The sequence below is a fragment of the Pezoporus wallicus genome, unplaced genomic scaffold (genome assembly GCF_028554395.1).
Source record: "Pezoporus wallicus isolate ANWC-B61680 ecotype Strahan unplaced genomic scaffold, APGP_CSIRO_Pwel_v1 contig_6382, whole genome shotgun sequence".
Classification (NCBI taxonomy): Eukaryota; Metazoa; Chordata; class Aves; order Psittaciformes; family Psittacidae; genus Pezoporus; species Pezoporus wallicus.
Genome location: NW_026638015.1, coordinates 551,898 through 572,207, shown reverse-complemented (window position 1 = coordinate 572,207; position 20,310 = coordinate 551,898). Strand labels below are relative to the sequence as shown.

The 20,310-nt window shown below is 41.1% G+C and overlaps 1 protein-coding gene across 2 annotated transcripts in view; it reads right to left on the bottom strand.

The window, feature by feature from the left end:
* The window catches only part of CSTPP1 (centriolar satellite-associated tubulin polyglutamylase complex regulator 1), an 84,544-nt gene that overhangs the window by 53,738 nt on the left and 10,496 nt on the right, over nucleotides 1–20,310 (bottom strand). For both annotated transcript variants that reach the window (XM_057408855.1, XM_057408856.1), the window contains exons 2-3: nucleotides 20,190–20,292; nucleotides 2,778–2,908 (exon numbers count right to left, since the gene is read on the bottom strand). In XM_057408855.1, the coding sequence (XP_057264838.1) occupies nucleotides 2,778–2,908; nucleotides 20,190–20,292 (234 nt within the window). The remainder of the gene's footprint in view (nucleotides 1–2,777; nucleotides 2,909–20,189; nucleotides 20,293–20,310) is intronic.

Genomic DNA, 20,310 nt, shown 5'->3' with positions numbered 1-20,310 from the left:
GTGTGGGCTGCCCAGGGGGTCACAGCCTCCTTCACGCATCCCGCTGCTCTGGTGTGGGGTCCTCTGTGGGTGGATATCTGCTCACCATGGACCTCCATGGGCTGCAAAGCACAGCCTGCCTCACCATGGGCTGCACCTCAGGCTGCAGAGGTATCTCTGCTCCATTGCCAGAAGCAGGACTGCCTTGGAGCTGCCTGTCACTGGCTCTATCAGACACGGAGGAAGCTTATAGCAGCTTCTCACACAAGCCACCCCATAACTCCCTCATTACCAAAACCTTGCCACACAAACCCAATACACTCCGGCACATTATACAATGTATAGATTGTCAAAATTGTGTCATCATAAAATGAGACACTGTAGCAACAAACTACCTATAGACTCATGGCTCCATGCAAGCTTGTATAACAGTTTTTGATTTGATACGTATGTATGGTCTTGTGTTCCAAAGAAACAACTTAAAACTAACTTCTAGAATAATCCAGCAGGAATATGTACCACCAGCCACGCTTCTAAAGAAAGCTCCACAGTGAAAGTCTTTACTTACTTTGGGCACCACTTAGTCTGACTTTTTCCTGTTGTTAAGAAATTCAGTCTATAGTTCAGATCATCAATGATTTCACTTCTGGATGCTGCTATTTGCTGTATAACATGATTCCTCCCACATTCATTCTAAAGCAATGTATTTCAAGGAAAGAAATCCATGTCTAGTCTATGCCTGAGTGCGGTAATAACCATAATTCACCCACCACGTTGCACAGGTTCAGTTTCTTAGTAAATGAGTTCAGTTCTTAGCAGACCATGAGCGTTCTGAGTTCCCCTACACATGAGCATAGCAGAAAAAAATCCCACAGCAAATAAACCCAAAATGAATAAAATGAAGGTTCTAGTCTCTACTGCTAGAGTATCAGAGAAATTGGACTGAGCAGATGAAAATAAAGATGGGAAGTTCTCTGAAGTGATGCATTTCTGTCTCTAGTTAATGTAAACAGAAAACGTATATAAATGTATAAATATACAGGTAAACATGCCATATTTGCTCAAACTAAAAAGCACAGCCACTGGACTTTAAAGTCAGAAAAATACATGTTGAACTCTTGTAAGGCCACAACCACAGCATAGTAACATCCACCTGAGCTTTTACTCCTGTGCTCTCTCTTCCCCTTCAAAGTACTTTGCTGTTTACATTTTCTTGCACAACCTCTTCCATATTCACATAAAACTGCTAAAAGAGAGTGAGATACTGTGTAGCTAAAACTTTTCAGTTCTTTCCAACAAATCCAGGTGCCCACCATTTGGCTAAGATCAGATGCCAGATGGATGAAGCCTGATGAAAACCTGCATTGAAAGTACAGCAGTGGGTACTTTCCATCAGACAGCTTCTTCTCAATTTGTCAACAAGATTTACCACTGACACCTGCAGTTCTGGTGGATGACTTCTTTATTATCATCTCATTCTCCTACAGGAATGTTCTAGGAGTCTACAATTTATCTTTCCTGACCATGACCTGACCTCACTTCAGGTGTGTCCTCACTACATACTGGTCAGCTTAGTACTATACAGAAGCATAGTCAGTCACTTCAGTAGCTAACTACAGATTTTGTCATGTTCAACTACAATTGTCTTCTTTCCAAGGGTCTAATGGCATATGTCAAAAAGTCAATAGCTATTCAGAGTCTTGCAAACTCTGTTCGTCATGAGCAGTGCTGGAAAGCTGAACCAGGAGACGAGGTTTTATCTACACTTAAGAAATGGTCCTAGTCCTCCCTAAAACAAGAAGTGAGGCTGAATAGCCTGAAACAAGTAAGGCTTATAGAAAAACAATCCACCAAAATTCACATTTGTACAGCAACATTCAGTATATTTGCTTAAAATACTAAATTAAAAACTTAAAACCCCGTAATTTTAGTTGCATGTAGTTACATGAGTTTATTTTGAACTCTGGCCAGTTCTGTAATACCTAATATACCAAGTGCAGTATAAGAATAGTTAGACAAGACAGCACAGTGCTGAATAGCTATTTTGGCATTGGAACTTTTTCCTTGTGGGTAGGTGTTGTGGTTTAACCCCAGCAGAAAACACTCATTCACTCCCCCTTTACTCATCCCTGGTGGGATAAGAAGGAGAATCAGAAAAAGGTAAAACCCATGGGATGAGATAAGAACAGTTTAATAATTGAAATACAGTAAAATATAGTAATAAGGGGGTGGGGGTAGGTGGGAAGAAACAGAGGAATAAAACCCAAGAAACACAAGTGATGCACAAGAGCATGAGAGACTGAAAAGTCCTTGATCAAGGTAAGCACTACTGAGCAGCAATTCACCACCCTAGAGCCCGACATGACCCTACCTCCTGCAGGGCTCTCAGTCAAAGCTCTTGGTACCCCAACTGCCCAATAATCTCAGCACCTACTGCCCTCATGTGCCATACCCTGTAGTCTGACCACCTCTGGGTCTGCTGCCCTGCTCCCATCCACCAACCTCCAGCACTTTATTTTTGTCTATACATCCTCACACACAGGCCCACAACATCCTCCCTCTGACAGAGTGTTGCAGTTCTGTAATGGAAGCAGCACTGGCAGCAAGGTGCTTCTACACTTCACGTAATGTGAGCATTTATTAACTATTCCACAGGCAACTGTGCTGGTGTCTCCCTATTAACAACATTAGAACACATTGTGAAGTGTCAGTATTTGTACTGCATCAATAGCCTCACTGATGATTTTATTGTCAAGGGAACAGGACAGCAGCAGATGAGCAGATGCTAGCATACTTGCCTCCATTCTTCCCCACTGTTCGGAAACATCTCCAGAAGGTCCGAAGGAAAGATGCCCTGTTATGAGGAGTAGCTTGAACAAAGCTGAACTCACGGAACAAGATGTGTGTTCCTTGACGCACGCTGTTAAAGCTGTGGAGATAAAGTCAAAACAAAAGAACGTTAGAAAGCTGAACCAATGTCAATGTTCTGGGGCCAGCTAGAGCAGTGGCAACAAAACCACTGGCAGTTACATTTTGTGAAACCCAATCTCCAAAGCTTAAACCCATCTGTTCTCTAGAGAGAAAACCATCTGCAAAAACCACACACTGAAATTTAATTATAGGAATTAGAGGCTTGTGAAAGTAAAATTCATTCTAAAGAATCCCAGCAAGGGGTGTCCAAGAGCCACTGATTTGAAACCAATCCATTGGAAAACAGCTGGCCAAGAGTAACTTTTGTTTATCTGACCAGAAGATGCCCTTTCTTTTAATACCATTGGTACTTTGCTGCTATTCTCACCACAGTTTTCTGTGAAGCCACTGAAAATAAAGAAAGAAATAAATTTAAAAAATCCTCTTTACAAGCCTTAAGATTTAATTTCGAGGTCACTGAAACTTGTACGTATTGCATGTACATGCGTCGTTAAAATCTGCTGCGGCTGCCACGAAGAGCAGATGGACACTGCACTAAACAACACCTTGCACTTGTGTATTTTGAAGAGAGTAGTTGGTCATTATGATGGATTGTCAATTTGATATTCACATTCTTGCATTCTAGTACAAATCTCTCCTATTTGAGTTGTAAGCACTTTATGGTAACTTTATATAGCAAGCATATAGAAAACAACCTTTTCCAAGGTTTCTCTGAAGTGTGAGCAGCTCTCCTTTGGGCACGGTAAAGCTCAACATGCAAGAACAATAGGAATGCAAATACAAACATTATCTACCAAAAGGTATAATGACAGGGCTGCCTCAAAGATAGATTTTGTGCATTTCACTCTGCACCATGCAAGTGGGACTAAGCCTTCAAACACTCCAGAGAGATCATTAAAAACATTCACTTGGGACAGCAGCTTAACTCCCCCGCACAGGAGAGAATTAATGAAAAGATGGAAGTTCACTTTCATCACAGCAGAACCTCTCCATAGGCAGCATCTCCACAACAGACAAAATCCAGTGGTCACTGTGAACCCTCTCAGTCTGCAATTTTAAATCATCTCTTTAAATATAAATAGCATAAATCACTTGATCCTTCATCGTATAGGAGAGGGTCTTACATGGGAAAAAGAATTATACCAGAGAGAGTTGAGTGAAATGAAAAAGTCCTGTAAGAACTGGGAGGGGGCTGTGGAGAGAAGCCAATTCAATTTCAGTGAAAAGAATCACAATTCCTGGGTTTTAGTGTCCTGGTTCTCAAAGACGTAAGAGTAAACAGAGTTTTTTTGTCACGTGAGGTGCAGAACACTGCTTTTAGCCCTCCTACCCAGGAGGAAATGCAACTCAAATAAGTAAAATCACCTCATGATTAAGAAATACTCATGACTTGTGAATTCTGGAATTAGAAATACTCTTTCTGTACATATCATGGTCAAATATATTATTTTGTATTTATGAAACCTTATTCGGGCACCAGTTCTGCATAAACCAGAGGAAAACTCAACCGTTGTCTCAAGAGACTAAATAAATAAATCATATGCCTGATCAAAATATGCCAGGATTACAGGAAAGGGCTCCCTTGACTATCGTGTAAGTAAAGAGCATTCATTACAATGTGCTGTAGCTCGCTGCCTTAGAGTGACTGCATTCAGAATAAGGGAAAGTAACTTGAATGAAGTCCCACAAGATGCCTGTGACAAAGCTGGAAATGGGATTTCATATCTTCTCATCCCAACCAAACAGCCTGTAAGACTTTTCATTTCCAATTTGCATTGTTTGGCTGATGATTTGACAGGCTGATGGAGAAAAGAGGGATATGTATAAAAAAAAAGAAACGTGCTGTAATAGGAGAAGGCAGCTTTTAGAAAGATGAGATACGTAAGGGAGATGTTCAGAAAGAGAAAGGAGATGAAGGCACAATCATACAATTAAATGCACCAAATTATGTTGCTCAGAACTTCAGCACATGCAGCTTCTGGAAGCAGATCCTGGCACAACTGTAATGGAAAGGTCCAGACATGGAGCTAACATACTATTAATTCACAGCAGACAGCTCTACTATATTACTCCTTAGTTCTAATAAGTGAAAACTCCAGTCACTTGCATTTTCTGCATGGGATGGCTCTAAAGCTAGCAGGCAGAAGGGTATGATATCATTTGTTGTTGCTTACTCAGTCAAAAGAGTGGGTGGATACGTTGGAACATCAGCACACCTGGATGTGTTGACAGCCAAGTGCCGCCAGCTAGTTGAGTAAAAGAGGTACTATATTGCTTTCATTCCTCATTTCTCGCAATAAGATCTTGTTTAACTATACAATGGAAGGATTTTTTCTCCCAAAAGCTCAAGTCTGCAAGCAGGGGAGGCAGAATTTTATCCCAGTTGCGATGCTGCATTTCAGAGACCCTACTTTACAAATGTCTTCTTATAAGCTGGAAAAGTTCAGCTTAAAGGAGCCAGCCTTTGTTGGAGCTATCCAGCAAGCGGACCAAGGACAAATCAACAGGTCTATTTCCAGGCAGAGTCAAGATTGCTGCAAGAGATAGGAACAGTATACATTTTGAACAAACTGTGCATTTTGAAATTCCTTTTATCATGGGTAGATGATAATGGCACAAAAATAACTTGGCCACATTTTCCTTAACAACTTTCTGGAGGTAAAGCTACCATTAATGTGGCCAGTGGTAACGGATCGCAGGTAAACCCTTCTGGAAGTTACAGAAGCAGTGACAACCCAAAGCTGTTGCAGGTATTCCAACAGCATGTAAGGATTATGACCAACATTTTATGTATGATTTTTAGATATGTGCCAACAGATGTCTTTTCCAGTTTCCCTTGAACACAAAAAGGAAACAGGCTGCAGACTCAGAGGAATGGCTAAAGTAAACAAGATATCAACAGCAAAGCAACACACTCAGCGCTCAACATTCCCAGCAAGTTCAACAGCTGCTGAGATTCTCCCCTTAGGATTTCTCAGTCTTCCTTCTGTCTGCCCCCCTCTCACTGGTGGCCAGAGCTTATCAGCACTTCTGAATGAACCAGGGTATCCCAACAAGGTATCAGCTTGTCCTCAGTCATTTAAAAAGGGGGTTGTGAACCCAGAAGAAGGGAAAATAAGCTTTCACTTCTCTGGTTAACTTCTCCTTTCCCCCTTTTTTGGCATTTTGAGCAGCCATCTGCAAGAGATTCCTTCAAGAAAGCTTTCAACAGCTCTGTAAGCCTCCAAACCTCCTATTGCATTGCCCTGGCCCTCTACGTTACCAGTGAATAGAGCAGGCAAATTAGAGCATTAACAAAAGTTACTAAGGACATGATTTTATTTGTCTTGCTGAAACTGAGACTAGAAACTGAACTGAATGTTCATTAGTTATTTCACACAAGGACTGTTATGCAACTGGATATTCCGCTAACAAAAGAACTTCTCCCTTTCACTCATGAGAATATTCTGGAAAAAGATAAGCAAAGTAAACCAAGGTTCTCACTCGCTGGGAAGATCCAAAGCAGCTTTTGCAGTAAGGACTTCAAGATGCTTACTTTTTCACTCCTTTCCTTTCCATGCCCCAGAGCAGCCAAAGCATAGAACTCTTTCAATGCCACTGCTGAGAAAGCTGCCTCTTGCAGCACACCCAGTCCATGCTTGTGGGATGGCACGTGCACGTGAGAGGAACTAAAAAAGGCTTGGGAGGAGACTGTGCTAGAACAGCCCCAGCTCTCAGAAACGGCTGTGCTGGGAACTCCAGCACTCAGGTGCTGCTTCCCCAAACAGAGCTGCTTTCAGTAAGGCTTTGTCTTTTGTGTAATTACATTTCGGCAGCTTGCCAGAGTTCAGAAACTTTCAAGGACTCTTTTCAAACCTTTGGACTTCTAAATAGACTGTACAAGTCCCAGGATGCTATGGTAACATCCCAATTGAAACCCACTACAGTTGTTAGCCTCTGCTTGCTGAACTCAGGCAAAGCCAAACGTGCACAATGCAGAGAGAGCCCCGAGTCCTCAAGAAGGACAGAAGAGCCTGCCAAGACGCTGCTGTCGCTCTAGCAGGTGCCACCTTTGGTTACCATGCAAAGAGCTGAATGAGTTCACAGGACCCCATCTCTACTAAATAGAAAACAAGGAGCGGGAACTGTTATTCCTTAACTTCCAGCATTACTGCTTGCGTTTTCCATCAAAAGCATGATGAAGGAAGCAAATCACTTTGAAAGCTTATCCTGCTTTTCCAGTGTGAACAACATCCCCTCCACACACACAACTTTTCTTCTCAGTTACACAAGTGTCTAAGTCATTAAAAGAGAATCAAGTGTCTTATGGTAGTCTCAAATGCAAAGTTGCTATTGGACACTACATCTAAACTGACTGAAACATCTGTAGAGAGAAACAGCACAGAGGACCAGATGTCAACATTATGGATATCTCAGGGCTCATTTCCTCTTGAAATACACTCTGGATCAACTCTAGGCTGGTCCCATGGGCTGAATGCTCATTTGCAGTTGGAACACATCTTCCAGTTCAGTTCCATCTGAAAGGAACTCGGGTCACAAGCTCCAAGACTACTTCATGGTGTGAACCAAAGCACAGTAAGTAGGGATAATCAGAAGTATTAGGATTAGAGACTGTGGTACAATAGGTAACAAAGAATTAGCTCTAGCAATGGAAAATACTGACATTCAAAAGGCTTTAAAACCCAGGCAGTTTCTGTTGTTAAATAACTCATCCACACACAAAGCATCCCCAAGTGACCAATCCCACTTACCGCAAGGCTATGATCTGAAACAGCAAAGTGAGGTTTACCTTGCCTGGAATGAGGCCCAAGAGGGAACACTTATAACTGTACATACACCATCAGGAAAAACAAATCCCAGTTTCACTGCTGGGATGAATAAATTACTGCTGCAGGAGTGCAGTTTAATTTTATTCTTCACCTCCTGGTTTAAGTGTACTACACTACTTGCAATATTCACACCAATCACGGGACTGTTTCCCTCTTTGAAAGTAGCAGAGAAGCATCAGCATTCCTCAATTCAAAGCTGTTTTATCAAGTGCTTTGACAAATTCTACAGATATTAAAATTTGGGACAATGAAGTCAGCCTCAAGGAAATCACCATCTTCCTCTAATGAAATTAGCTGTGCTTTTTAGGCACTTCCTCTGAAATGCATTAGTAGTGTTAAGATGAAACAGATGCTGAAAGTTATTCCTGATGACTGGCTTTAAGGAAAAATCCTTTTTTAACAACTAGGCAGATAGGAAATCATTAACACTCAACATTTTGGCAAGACTGGGTGATGTAACACCACAAACAGACTGGATTTTCTGAGATCCTTTCTGTCTCACCCACTCAAGTTTATTTCAGCTGAAGGGTGTGGAAAGAGGGAAAGGAGTGACACAGATTTTAATGATTTGTTTTCAGGCTTCTTAGTATGGGTTCAGCAATCTCTGTATTCATGACAGAGTTAATACAGGTGGTACAGAGATTATCCCAAGTGCTGTTTGAAAGGAAATGAACCACAGCACCTGTGACACAGCTCAGGGTAGGCAGGGAACAAGCTTTCTTATGTTGCTTTGTAGCAAATCAAACCCTCTGGGACCAGTCTACAGTGTGGAGAAGGAAAGGATTAAAGGAGTTGCTGCGCTTGCTGTTTATTACCCAGAATCCCTTTATCTTTTTTAGAGTGTATCGTCCTCCCCCCCCCCCCCCCCTCATTTTTCCTATGCTAGGTCAGTAATTTAACACCTTGAAGCTTTCAAATCAAAAGCTAAAATGACTTTACTGCATTGAATTATTAGCCCAGGATTAAAAACAAAAAAGGCAAATGGGGGCGGGGGGGATCTCTAAAAACAGAGGCCTTTTGATCAGAGCAGCATCCTGCAGTTTGCTGTAACTCAAGCTGGCCATTCTTATATAGTAGGAATTAAGGACTCCCCCTGCCAGGCAGGGCCCTATTAAAACACAATAGCTGTTTGAAAAGGGTAAGCAAGCTGATATGGATATAATAGACCACATATTGGGGCCCCTTTCTACTCTGAAATAAAGCTGCTTCTTAGAGTTATGAGCTGGGAAACCTAGCATTCAGGAAGATGGGAAAGGGCATACAATGGAAGATGGTAAATAGCCCTGCAGAAGCCCTTCAAGGTGCTTAAAGGAAAAGTAAAGAAGCCTTCAGAGATAAGCATCAATCACCCAGGACTAGCTCTTTCAGGCTGCTCAGGTGGTATTTCAGACCACATGGGGTTTCAATGAGGTTGGAAAGGTCTTGCTGGTATAAACAGAGATTTATTTTTTATAGTAGAAAACACAGGGAGTTGTGCACCACAGAGACAGCTACATGAGTACCATTATAACTGGTTTTATGAAGATCATTGCAAGTTGCTACCCAGGTTCCCACAAAAAGCCCTTGCCCTTTCCCCCCCAAACCTAAAATAAATAAAACAATCTAGAATTATATCTACCCCCAAAAAGATGCAAACTCTCCAGCTAATATATTTAGCATTTGTTCAGACTGGCCCAACTCGACATTTTGGGGCAAGAAGAAAAATCCCTACGGAATTGCTGTATAACCTTCTATATGCTGAGGGTATGGGAGATTCAAGTCCTCAATAGGCTTTATTATCATAGAGCCATGATCTCCAGTCTTTGGCTTCCTTTATTAACCTACAGATGTATTTTTACCCTCCCTGTCACACTGTGGAATTCATTCACTAGCTGCAAGATGCTGCAGAAAGCATGCAGTGAGCCTGTGGCTAGTGTGAGAAGGCAGCACAAAGAGCAACAATATTAAAAGCACAAGCAATGCAAGGCAGGGTTTGGATTTCCTCTAGTAACAACAACTCTGGAAGTAGCTATGGAGTTGACATGGGCTGGACACTGGTTTTGATACCAAAATGTCAACGTCTACTGAAGGAGTATGAATTTGAAAGTTATTGAATAACTCCACCTATCTTGTGCTGCTGAGATCAAAGCATAATGCCAATGAAGGCAAACCAGATGATTCAAAGCCTGCTCACTCCGCTGCATGTAGCCTCCTGTATTTCTTATTCTAAGACAGTCCTATATTTTATGAGTTAGAGTTTTAATTATTTCAGAAGGAAGCAGCACAATCACCTTATGACTGTGATGATCCAAGAACTACTGAAAGATAACTTACTGACTGCTCCTAATGGATTCAATACTGGTGCCATGAATGGAGCTCCCATATTTGCTCTTGTCAGTCTTGGTTAAACTGAAGGATTTCAGAAGAAGAAAGCAATACTTACAACTAATACTCTCATCTATTCAGTTGCTTTGGCAAGATTAAAGCATAAAGGCTGAGCAGCTTCCAATATTTCCATCATCACAACAAATTAACCTTGCTGAGATTCCTTTGTATGGATGAAGCTTCAAACTTCGACATTAATGCTAACTCTGTATTTAGAGGTTGCGTAGCTAAACCACCCTGTGCTCACTACAACTGCTTGGCTACCCTGTTGACCAGCTACAGTTTGTCTAATGAATTTGAAGATAGGCAATAGGATTAATTTCGCACGACATGAGGTTACTGCAAGTCTCCAAGGCTAATCTAGTTGGGAATTTGTATGGTTGCAACTCTATACAGCGTACAAAGTCTCAGGTTCTCCAAAGACATCCAGATTTCTGGGAACATGACTTCTTTTCTTTTTTAAGAAAAGGAAAATCAACCCAGTTTAAAAAAAATTCATTTTTAAGGCAAGATACAAGACCTTCAGCAGTTTGCTGTTCACGGTGAAGGGATTTTCTCCTATAAAGGATAAGGAATCCTATTACGGGATCTTATCACATCCCATTGCCACAGGCATTTGCTGATTTTTACAGCTTGGCACATCTAATTTAGGAGAAATTGTGTATTCATTGGCCTTGTCCACACTGGAGCACATATATTCTTAGCAAGGCAATCAGAAACACTTCTCAAGATTTGGTGGGACACCACAACATTTTACAGATGAAGAATGAATACACAAGTCCTTCCAACACCACAAAACCAAAAAAAGCCCCAATTTCCATTCCAATCTATCTTCTTAAAGGTCTCTCTGGGGAAAGCCCGGTGTTCCTCAAACCTACACTGCTTTATTCCAATTGAATACAAAGTCTTAGAAGTTTAGATAGACGGAAGTCAAGAGCCTCTGAAGCTTATTTCCTACATACATATAGCAGCTTAGACTCTCACTAAAATGCTTCATTAGCCAGAACTATACAAGTTAGCTTCATCAATAACTACACCTTTCTGTTACTATCATATATACAACAGTGTTTCTTAGCTTGAGACACTGAAAACTTTATTGGAAGAAATAATATGTTAAAAAAAAAAAATCCATACAGAAAATGATAAAAGTAAGCCTTGTAATTCTTAAGAATAAAACCCCTCCCATTTAATAAGGGAAAAAAACACCAGCATGTGCCAAACTTCCTATGTTTTTCCAAAGCTGCTATTCTCCAGTGCATTTTTACTGAATTACAGGTGCCAATTTCACATGACTAAACCTGTTTTCTTCAAAACATTTACACAGAAGCTGCAGGAAATCCAATCCTTAAAACATGTGACCAAGCATGTAAAGAGATTATGCTTTATATACACGCTGCAGATTGTATGCAAAAGGCTGTAAATAGTCCCAACTACATCTGCTGTGGGTATGTCCCGATTTATCTTTCTCATTTTTCATATATATTCCAACAATGACTCAGCAAGAACAGCTGAGCTGTTTTCCAGGATGATGGAGAAGGATGCTTGTCAAACAGGGATCTCAGTGTTGAATATCTATTGTGCTTCCTCAGTGGAAGATGGACAATAGAAGATTGCCACAGTTCACCAACTCTGGCTTGAGAGCCCTTTCCCTTCTGCAAGAAAACAGACTAAAACAGAGCAGAGATCTGTGATCAGAAATGCAAGAACAGTGGTAAGGCAGGAACCACCCAACACCAGAGATATTAAAACCAAGTAGACTGACAGAGAAAATGCAATGAAACAAAGGACCCTGTGGCATCCCAAAAAGGATACGATAAGCACTGTGAAATACCCAACTGATGAAATGAGTTATGGCAAAATAACCACGGAGAGCACATACGCAGGAGGCTCCTTAAAGATCTTCTCAAGAATAGCAATGACTTGCGCATCTGTTTTGTTGTAGTGCCAAATGCAGACAGTGGGATGGACTGGGGAGTAGGGAAACTGTATCACAAATGTCCATAACCAAGAAAAATTACTTCTCTGTTACCTTCTGAGATCAGAGATATCGATTTTCAGCAATTCCTCAGATTTTGTCCTTTTCCCACTCTCACTAAATTGTTTCAAGAATAAATTTGAACATTCAAAGTGTCACAAAAGACTGATTTTAACTCCCAGGTGGGCCCATGTCTACATCTCCAAATCTGTACTAGTAATATTATCAACTATGATGAAAAGCAATAAAAATACTGGAAACAGATTTATGCTAAAGTTATGATCTAAAACTAGGCAGAAGATTGTACATTCAACTTTAGCCCAGAGTAAAAGCACAAACACAGTTATCTCAGTTATATATAATCCTAAAGCTCATACCATTTGCCAGGTTTTTGGACTTTGGCTTTGGGAAAACTTCAAACATCTGTTCTTCAGTTTTATTAGCTATCAACACTGCCAACATGCAATTGGCTTTAAACATCTTTTAAGGCCACTCAACTTCATAGCAAATGTGTAGTATTTCAACATTCAAGGCTGTAAAAACGAATACAAATGTACTCAGCTATATAAGGTCTCCACAAGGTAGTCAGTCCATTTCTGATGCAACTATTCTGACAGACCACCAACAAATATGGAATTTCCATGATGTAAAGGTGTAGGAAAGAAGTGGGCAAAGACTGCACCACTACACCAATGAATACATACTAGAAGCATCATAATCTGACCACACTGCATATAAAAGTTGTGACTGTTTTTCTTCATATATCAAGCTGCATACTCCAGCCCAACTCAGTGTATGAGTAAGTGAAGGGTTATCTACAGATTACTACCCTGTGCTGACAAGATGCTGAGATCAAGTGCTAACAGCCATATGTTATGGCAAGTTCTCTTGATGTTTCTGACACCAAAACAGTATTACAAGTTTCCTGAGTGGAGCATATTATCACATGCAGCATCAATATTCATATTCAATTCTATGTTACTCCTTCAGCTGCAAGCCTTGCAAGATTGTTCTGCTTACCCAAAAAGCTTCTCAATCTTTTTCTCCTCCCTATATTTCCTTGTGAGAGTTTGGAGTCATCCAAGTATCAGCTCACCTGTAAGATTCTCAAGTATGTGGGAAGAAAACACTGCATTTTCCAATATATTGGCAACATGTACAAGCTACAGTGGGAATCAGTGTGTTATTCCTATTAACATACGCATTTTTCCCAGCTGTTTACTCAACAGCAGTCATCCCAATCAGCATATTTGTCAGGCTTGGACTTGTTGCAATGTTTGTTGCAAAGAAACAACTCTGGGAAAATCAGGAATTCATAGATCCTGGCTGTCAGATGAAGATACCAACGCTGTTTCTGCTGTCAAGCAGTTCTGTGATAAAAACATCACACTTCAGGTGGCAGATCTATAAGTTCTGGACAAAATTCACATCATCTGAATCACAAATAAACTGAGTAATCCACAACCCCCAAATCTTCTATAGCTCTCATACAAAATGTCTACCCCATGCACAGTAGACAGGGGTTATTGAAATCACATTTGTAATATGGGCTGGAGAAATTTAGATTACAGGAAAAGACTTTGCCATTCTTACAACTCTTCTCTGTAGAAGTAAGACTGGAAGGCAATAAATGGACTTTAAGAAAGGTTTTGTGTCCATTAGCAACTAAGTGGAGAAATACACAATGATCACAGGTTTCCAGAAAAGTTTATCAACAAATTCAGTCCTGCAAATCCACGTACTCTGTGGAGAGAGACTTTGAAAATGCCTTTCTTATAGCAACTTATTCACATTAGCTGCAAAATCTGCTCCTCAGAGCTTCTGGCACGGGTGCTGTGCCTGAGTGCATATATTCATTTTCTCTCCTCTGAGAAGTGAAGAGCAATGAGAGGCTGACAGCACTCTTATGCAGTGCCCTAGGGATCAAGGAATCCCAAGCAAAAGCCTGTCAGGAATCATCAAGCACATTATCCCAGCTGAGATTTTCAGCCCAAAGGGCTGTTCACAGCTAGGTCACTGACAGCAGCAGCTTCATACCAACAACACAGCTCAGGCTTGCATTGAGTGGGATAATTTTGTCTTTTCCTCTCCAGAGCAGAAGACATGTAGGATTCCTAAGAGTATTTGAGGAACACATGAAATATTGCTTTTGCAATTGCTCATATCTGAGAGAATACCATCAATTTATGTAAGAACCCAAAAGTAGCCTCTGGGAGGTAACAACATGGATTTGCTCAAAACATGCAGACCAAAGATTAAAAACCCCAATAACCAACGCTCCCGCCACAGACAGTTTGACTGAGAAATGCTAATGAATGGCTCCATCTCTCAGAAGGGAAATCTGGCACAACCTGACAAAGCCCTAGGGACCTTCTCACTACTGTTTCTGCTGTTTATACTACAATTGTGCAAAGCAAGGAGACAACATTCTACAATGCTAGATGTTGTAAAGTACATGCAGTACAACGTCAATTCTGTCTTGAAAAGCTTACCCTAACCTTACAAACAAGATAGAACAAGTTACAGTGAAAAGGGGAAAGATGCAGAGCAGATGACAGCAAGATGATGACAATGATAAAGCCTATATACACTGAGATGAAAAACAAATTGATGGCTCTAAGGTAGCTCTAAGAATCTCTCCTCTTTCCAAGCAGATAATTCAGCTTATTTCCAGTTGCCAATTAAGGCTGTCTCCAGTGAATGGCTTAATTCTCATGGGCATCCCATCTGTCCCATTCCTGGCCCTTCCCCCCTGCATTCCGTCCACCCCCAAGGGTACTGAGACTATTTTAAAGAGGACGATATTGTTCAACCTACAGATTTATTTAGGTGATGTTCTATAGCAGTACAGGACTGAACAAGCCAAAAGTTTTCCTGCTACCAAAGCCTGTGTCACTGCTATTGCCACAGAAAGCCAAGAAGGCAGTATCATATTTGTCCCTAAGGAATGAACTGAATAAATTGTTCCAGCCAATCCAGGCAGCAAAAGAAAATGAGGTACTTTCATTGCTAGAAGTTGATACTTCTCACCATGATAACATCTTCCTATCCAAGGATCAAACTCTATAGCACTAGCAGTCCTGTTACTGTGAACAAAGCAATTGTTTCTTTGTGTAGAACAAGGCTCTACACAGTGCAGAGCTGGTATTTTGAGGCTCACAACAGATCTAAAAGCATTATCTGACCCCCAGCCCCCACAGATACATCCATCACAGACACCTTCTCAGATAAGCATTATCAAACTGTCACACAAGATCTAGGCAGGGGAACTTTGAGCCAGCAGAAACATCCTTTACACGAAAAGGGAATCTCAGACATCAGTTTGCAGAGCCGAGTAGAGGTAGTGCTGCATCTGCAAGCTAAAAGCAAGATGTGTTTCCCAGTCATGTTCCAGCTGGCAGGTGGTCAGGGAGACATTTCATCAGAAATCAAAGAAGACAAGAAGTGTTTTGAGAGGCGAAGGACAGCCTTTTCCTGTGTCTTCCATCCACTTGTGTTTGGTTTATCAAACAAGCTATGAAAGTGATGGGAAGAAGAGTTTCCTGCCTGAGGTAAGCCATCACTGATTAATACTTCTGAGCTTTCCAAAGAGGCTTAAACAGAGTATTGCATCTACCTGCAGGCTGGAAGAGAAAGCTTCAGGCAAAGGGTTAGCCCAGAAGCAAAGCAAAAAATTACTGGTAGAAAGTCTCTTGGTCAAGAATTCTTTTTGCTGCTTTTTCATAGAATCATAGAATAGTTAGGGTTGGAAAGGGCCTTAAGATCATCAAGTTCCAACCCCCCTGACTTGGCCAGGGACACCTCCCACTAAACCATGTTGCCCAAGGCTCTGTCCAACCTGGAACAGACAGCAAAAACAAAACAACAACCACCAACTAAACAAAGACCCCTAGAAAACCCACACACAGACTCCCTTTAAGATCCCAGAAAGTATTAAGTGGGATGCTCTGCACATTCCCTCTGTGTGATCAAATGCATTAGCACAGGGGCCCTGTTTTTCTTCAGTACAGGAAAGATCAAGAAAACAGGATGATAAATAATGTATAGGAGGAACATGTTCCTTTAAGATATGTTGGCAAAGAAGTTAGGCTGGAAGAAGTAAAGCAGCATTAGTGTGTAATTACACAGAGGGCTTTCAAGAGTCTGCATTTCATGGAGATTCAAAAACAGAGCAGAGATTTCTTGGGTTTGTAATGAACAAATACCAGTAGCATTTTAACATAGCTATAAAATTAGACTAGTCCTAAGAGAGGAATAATTTGACTAGTTTAGCTAAAAGATGTGGGTTAACTGGCAGAAGGGTGATTGATCCCTATTCCTGTAAGAGGCAGGAGTCAGTCAGATGAAGGGAGCCTCAAGGTACTCCCAGGATTGAAAGCAGATGTCCACATGATTGGGACAAATGAACAATAGAATTAAGTGGGAGAAAAAACAATACCCTTGAAGACTGAAAATATTCTGGAAGGAGAACTGAAGAGATGAAGGTCAGCCCTCTGCATTCAGAAATCTGAGTGCTAGGCTGTGGATAGCACTGGAATACAAACCCAATTTCATTTCCTAGGAACAACTAAAAGCATTCATTGCCTGCAAAACACTTACTGCTTGATCCATACAGAGCTACGTGACCACACTTTTCAGCTCTGAAATTTCACTCAGGTTAAGCTAAACCCCAATAAAACATTCTGAATTGCCCATAAAAACAGTTGTTGTAACAGGCATAAAGATTTGAAGTGACGCATGGTGAGCTGGGGCATTGCAAAGCATGATGGAAAGGCCATGGTTGCTCTTCAGTGGTGAATCCAGCAAGGGAATCCACTCTTGAGAAGTGTGCCCTCTGAGAAGAGTTTGGAGAGCATCCAATACCTGTCCTTGGCACACTAACTTCACTATATCTGAAAAGTTACTGGGCAACCTAATACCAAGTCCCTCCATTACAAACAATTCCAGCATACTTCAAAAATTTGCACAAGCAAATCCTCTCACTTGGAACAAGGGAAACACTGGGGGAGTGCACCCAAAGCTTCTGGAATCTCTCAAGGATACTGAGACTAAAGATAAAAATCAAGATCAAGCTTATTTGCTTGGCAGAGCAGTGCAGCCTTCAAAGCATAGCCTGAACAAATGTTGACAGCTCTGTGGATGAACAGAACTGGGCAGTGAGGAGCCCTGGCAGCCAGAATAGACACTTTCATAGTAGGAAATTTTCTATTCTGAGTCTATGTACACCCTTATTGCCCTAATTGGATAATTTATTCTCCGCTTTAAGATTTGAAATGTGGAATTCTTTCACAGAACTATAGAATGGTTTTGGTTGGAAAGGACCTTAAGATTATCCAGTTCCAGCCCCCCCTGCCACAGGCAGGGGCACCTCACACTAAACCATGTCACCCAAGCCTGTGTCCAACCTGGCCTTGAAGACACCAGGGGTGGAGCATTTACCACTTCTTCAGGCAACCTGTGCCAGTGCCTCAGCACCCTCACAGTAAAGAACTTCTTCCTTGTATCTAACCTGAACTCCCCCTGTTCAAGTTTAAACCCATCACCCCTTGTCTTGTCACTACAGTCCCTGATGAAGAGTCCCTCTCCAGTATCCTTGTCGGCCCCTTTCAGATACTGGAAGGCTGCTCTGAGGTCTCCACACAGCCTTCTTTTCTCCAGGCTGAACAGCCCCAACTTTCTCAGCCTGTCTTATTTGTTTTAGTTTCACAGCTCTCAAAATGACTAAGCCTGTTTGTGCAGGTACAGGGACACAGTTTTATCTGCTGAACTCCAGATAAAAAACAAAAAAAGGGGAAGGGGAAGACAGTGACTAGTTCTATATTACAGAAAAAACAAACACGCAACTTTTTCCTGTCTTTCAAATCACCTTCACAGAACACTCGGTGTGCACAAAAAGCCATTTTAGAAATTCACATCTTACTTCAAAAATAAGTAAACGGGAAAAACATGATCTGCAGCACCTAAGTGGATCAGAGGTTTGTGCTCTGTGGTGACAGTTTTGTTCGTTATAATGATCTTAAATTACTATTTATTCTTTCAAAGGTGGAAGAGGAATAGGAAGTGAAAAGAAAATGGTTATCAATCATGTCATGGTGCAGAAATACTACAGAGAAGCAACGTGAGCAGTTTCAGAAGTGTGGAAGACTTCTTGCGCACTGTTTGATTTTTTTAAGTATATATGGTCAGAAGTTCAGAAAAGGCCCTGAGGTGTCAGCTTGAAAGCAGGTACAAACCAAACCTGATCTTGAGAGATGCCTGAATGATGATTTCAACGGGGTATTTCAGAGCTACCTTGCCTTTAACTCTGCCAAAGAAATCCTGTTGGTGGGTGGAGGTCACTATAGTCATGCTCTTTATCTTTCTTAAGCTATTGTTTACTGACTATTTGCTCAGCTGACTAATGTCAGCATTACTTTCTGTGGAAACTCACCTATCCCAGATGGAGTATCATGATTCCCAATCACATCAAACACACAGGTTATACCTTCATTTGTCCCAAATGCCTACTGTCAGTCATTAACTCTCTCAAACCTTCACTTAACAGTGACCACTGCAACTTGCTCAGAACATGGAAGTACACTGTTCATTGATCTGATATTGATACACTGAACTCCTGATACTATGCATTATTTTAACTTTGGTAATCCACAAAGAGGAAATGCATTTTGGTAGTTTAAGCTATTTTATAAACAACAAAAAATATCAATCTCCTTATAAAATCCATGGAATATGAAGTATTTCTGAGGTCTTTCAAAGTCAGCATTCATTCTAGTTACTAAACTATAGAGATAAATTAACAGTAAAACTAAACAGCATTGACTAGCTGTTTGATTCTTGTAGTAAAATTGCCTTTACACAGTTTCACATGAGCCTTCCAGATTTTGCCACATGGATGACTCACACCCAGTGCAATTTGGAAGTACCTTATTGAGAAAAAGAGATAACACACTACCAAGAAACCCTCTTTTCTTGTTACAATGCCATCTACCCAAAAGATCTCTTCTTGTAGCAACATGGCCTGTATCTTACCTCTTCTGCCAAGATGTCAAACCACACTACTCCTGAACTGCTTTTTACCCTAACAAAAAAAAAAAAAACAAAACAACCAGAAAAAAAGCTTTAAGCATTTCCCCTCAGACTTACTGCAGTATTTATCTTAGTCACCCATTCACCAGTGAGAATCTCAGCTGTTGAAGTTGAGAATGTGCACAGGGCAAAAAATATAATGCAAGTTGTCCAATCAGTCAAAGCAGCAACTTAGGCCTCATTTGGAGATTAGAAGGACACTGATGTAAGAAAAAAGGCAAAACAAAATCCACAAAAACACCTTAAAACTGTGGTCAACTGAAAAAGAAAGCTACTCCTGTGCTTTGAAATCCTCTGTAGTACTGCTGTACTACTGCAGTAGTACTACTCTACTACTCTGCAGTACAAAGACTATTGTGAAACACTCTGCATGTTGATTTGCCGCAGAAAAAGATAAGAGGAAAGGAAGCAAACAAGGAAAGATTTGCAAATGGGCATCAAAGTCAGAAACATGTAACCACTGCAAGCACATGCATTACCAACAGACTTTTAATGAAGCTGTCTGGAAGAGTTTTAGACATTGTGCAAGACATCATCAAGTTGGCAAAACATACAGCAATTGGCTATGTCAACATCAACAACACGGAAGACCAGCACATAGCATTTTCCTAAGAGTCTTTCACCATCTTGTTCAACAGGACAACAACCACACAAGGAGACAAAACAGTTCAAATTCATACTCAGAAACAGGAAGAACGAGTGGTGCTGAAACCAGAAGCAGTCTCTGCTTTTGATACTAACAGCCCTGATTATGTCAAGCAGAATTTAGAGGGTTTATACGCTTTTAAAAGCTCCGTTGCCCAAAGTGACTGCTCCACATGAACGTTTGTAACAGAAGAGGTACTGAACTGTATGAAACCCATTGCACATTTCCGAAACATGCCCAGGGAGCCCTTGGCTAACCCAATGAAATCCAGCATTCACAACATAATCAGCATGTGTCCAGCTCCATTCTCCATGTACCCTGACTGTTTCCAAAAGCCCCCCTCAGGCTGGCCCTATTGGCAGTGTCCTGATGTACTTACTATTCAGTGAAGAACCTGGCAATGCCATACTGGCTAATATCTTCTCTGTTCTCCAGCAGCTGGCTCACTGCATCCTCCATGTACGTGAGGACATGTCTTTGAGCTACAAATAAAAGACAGT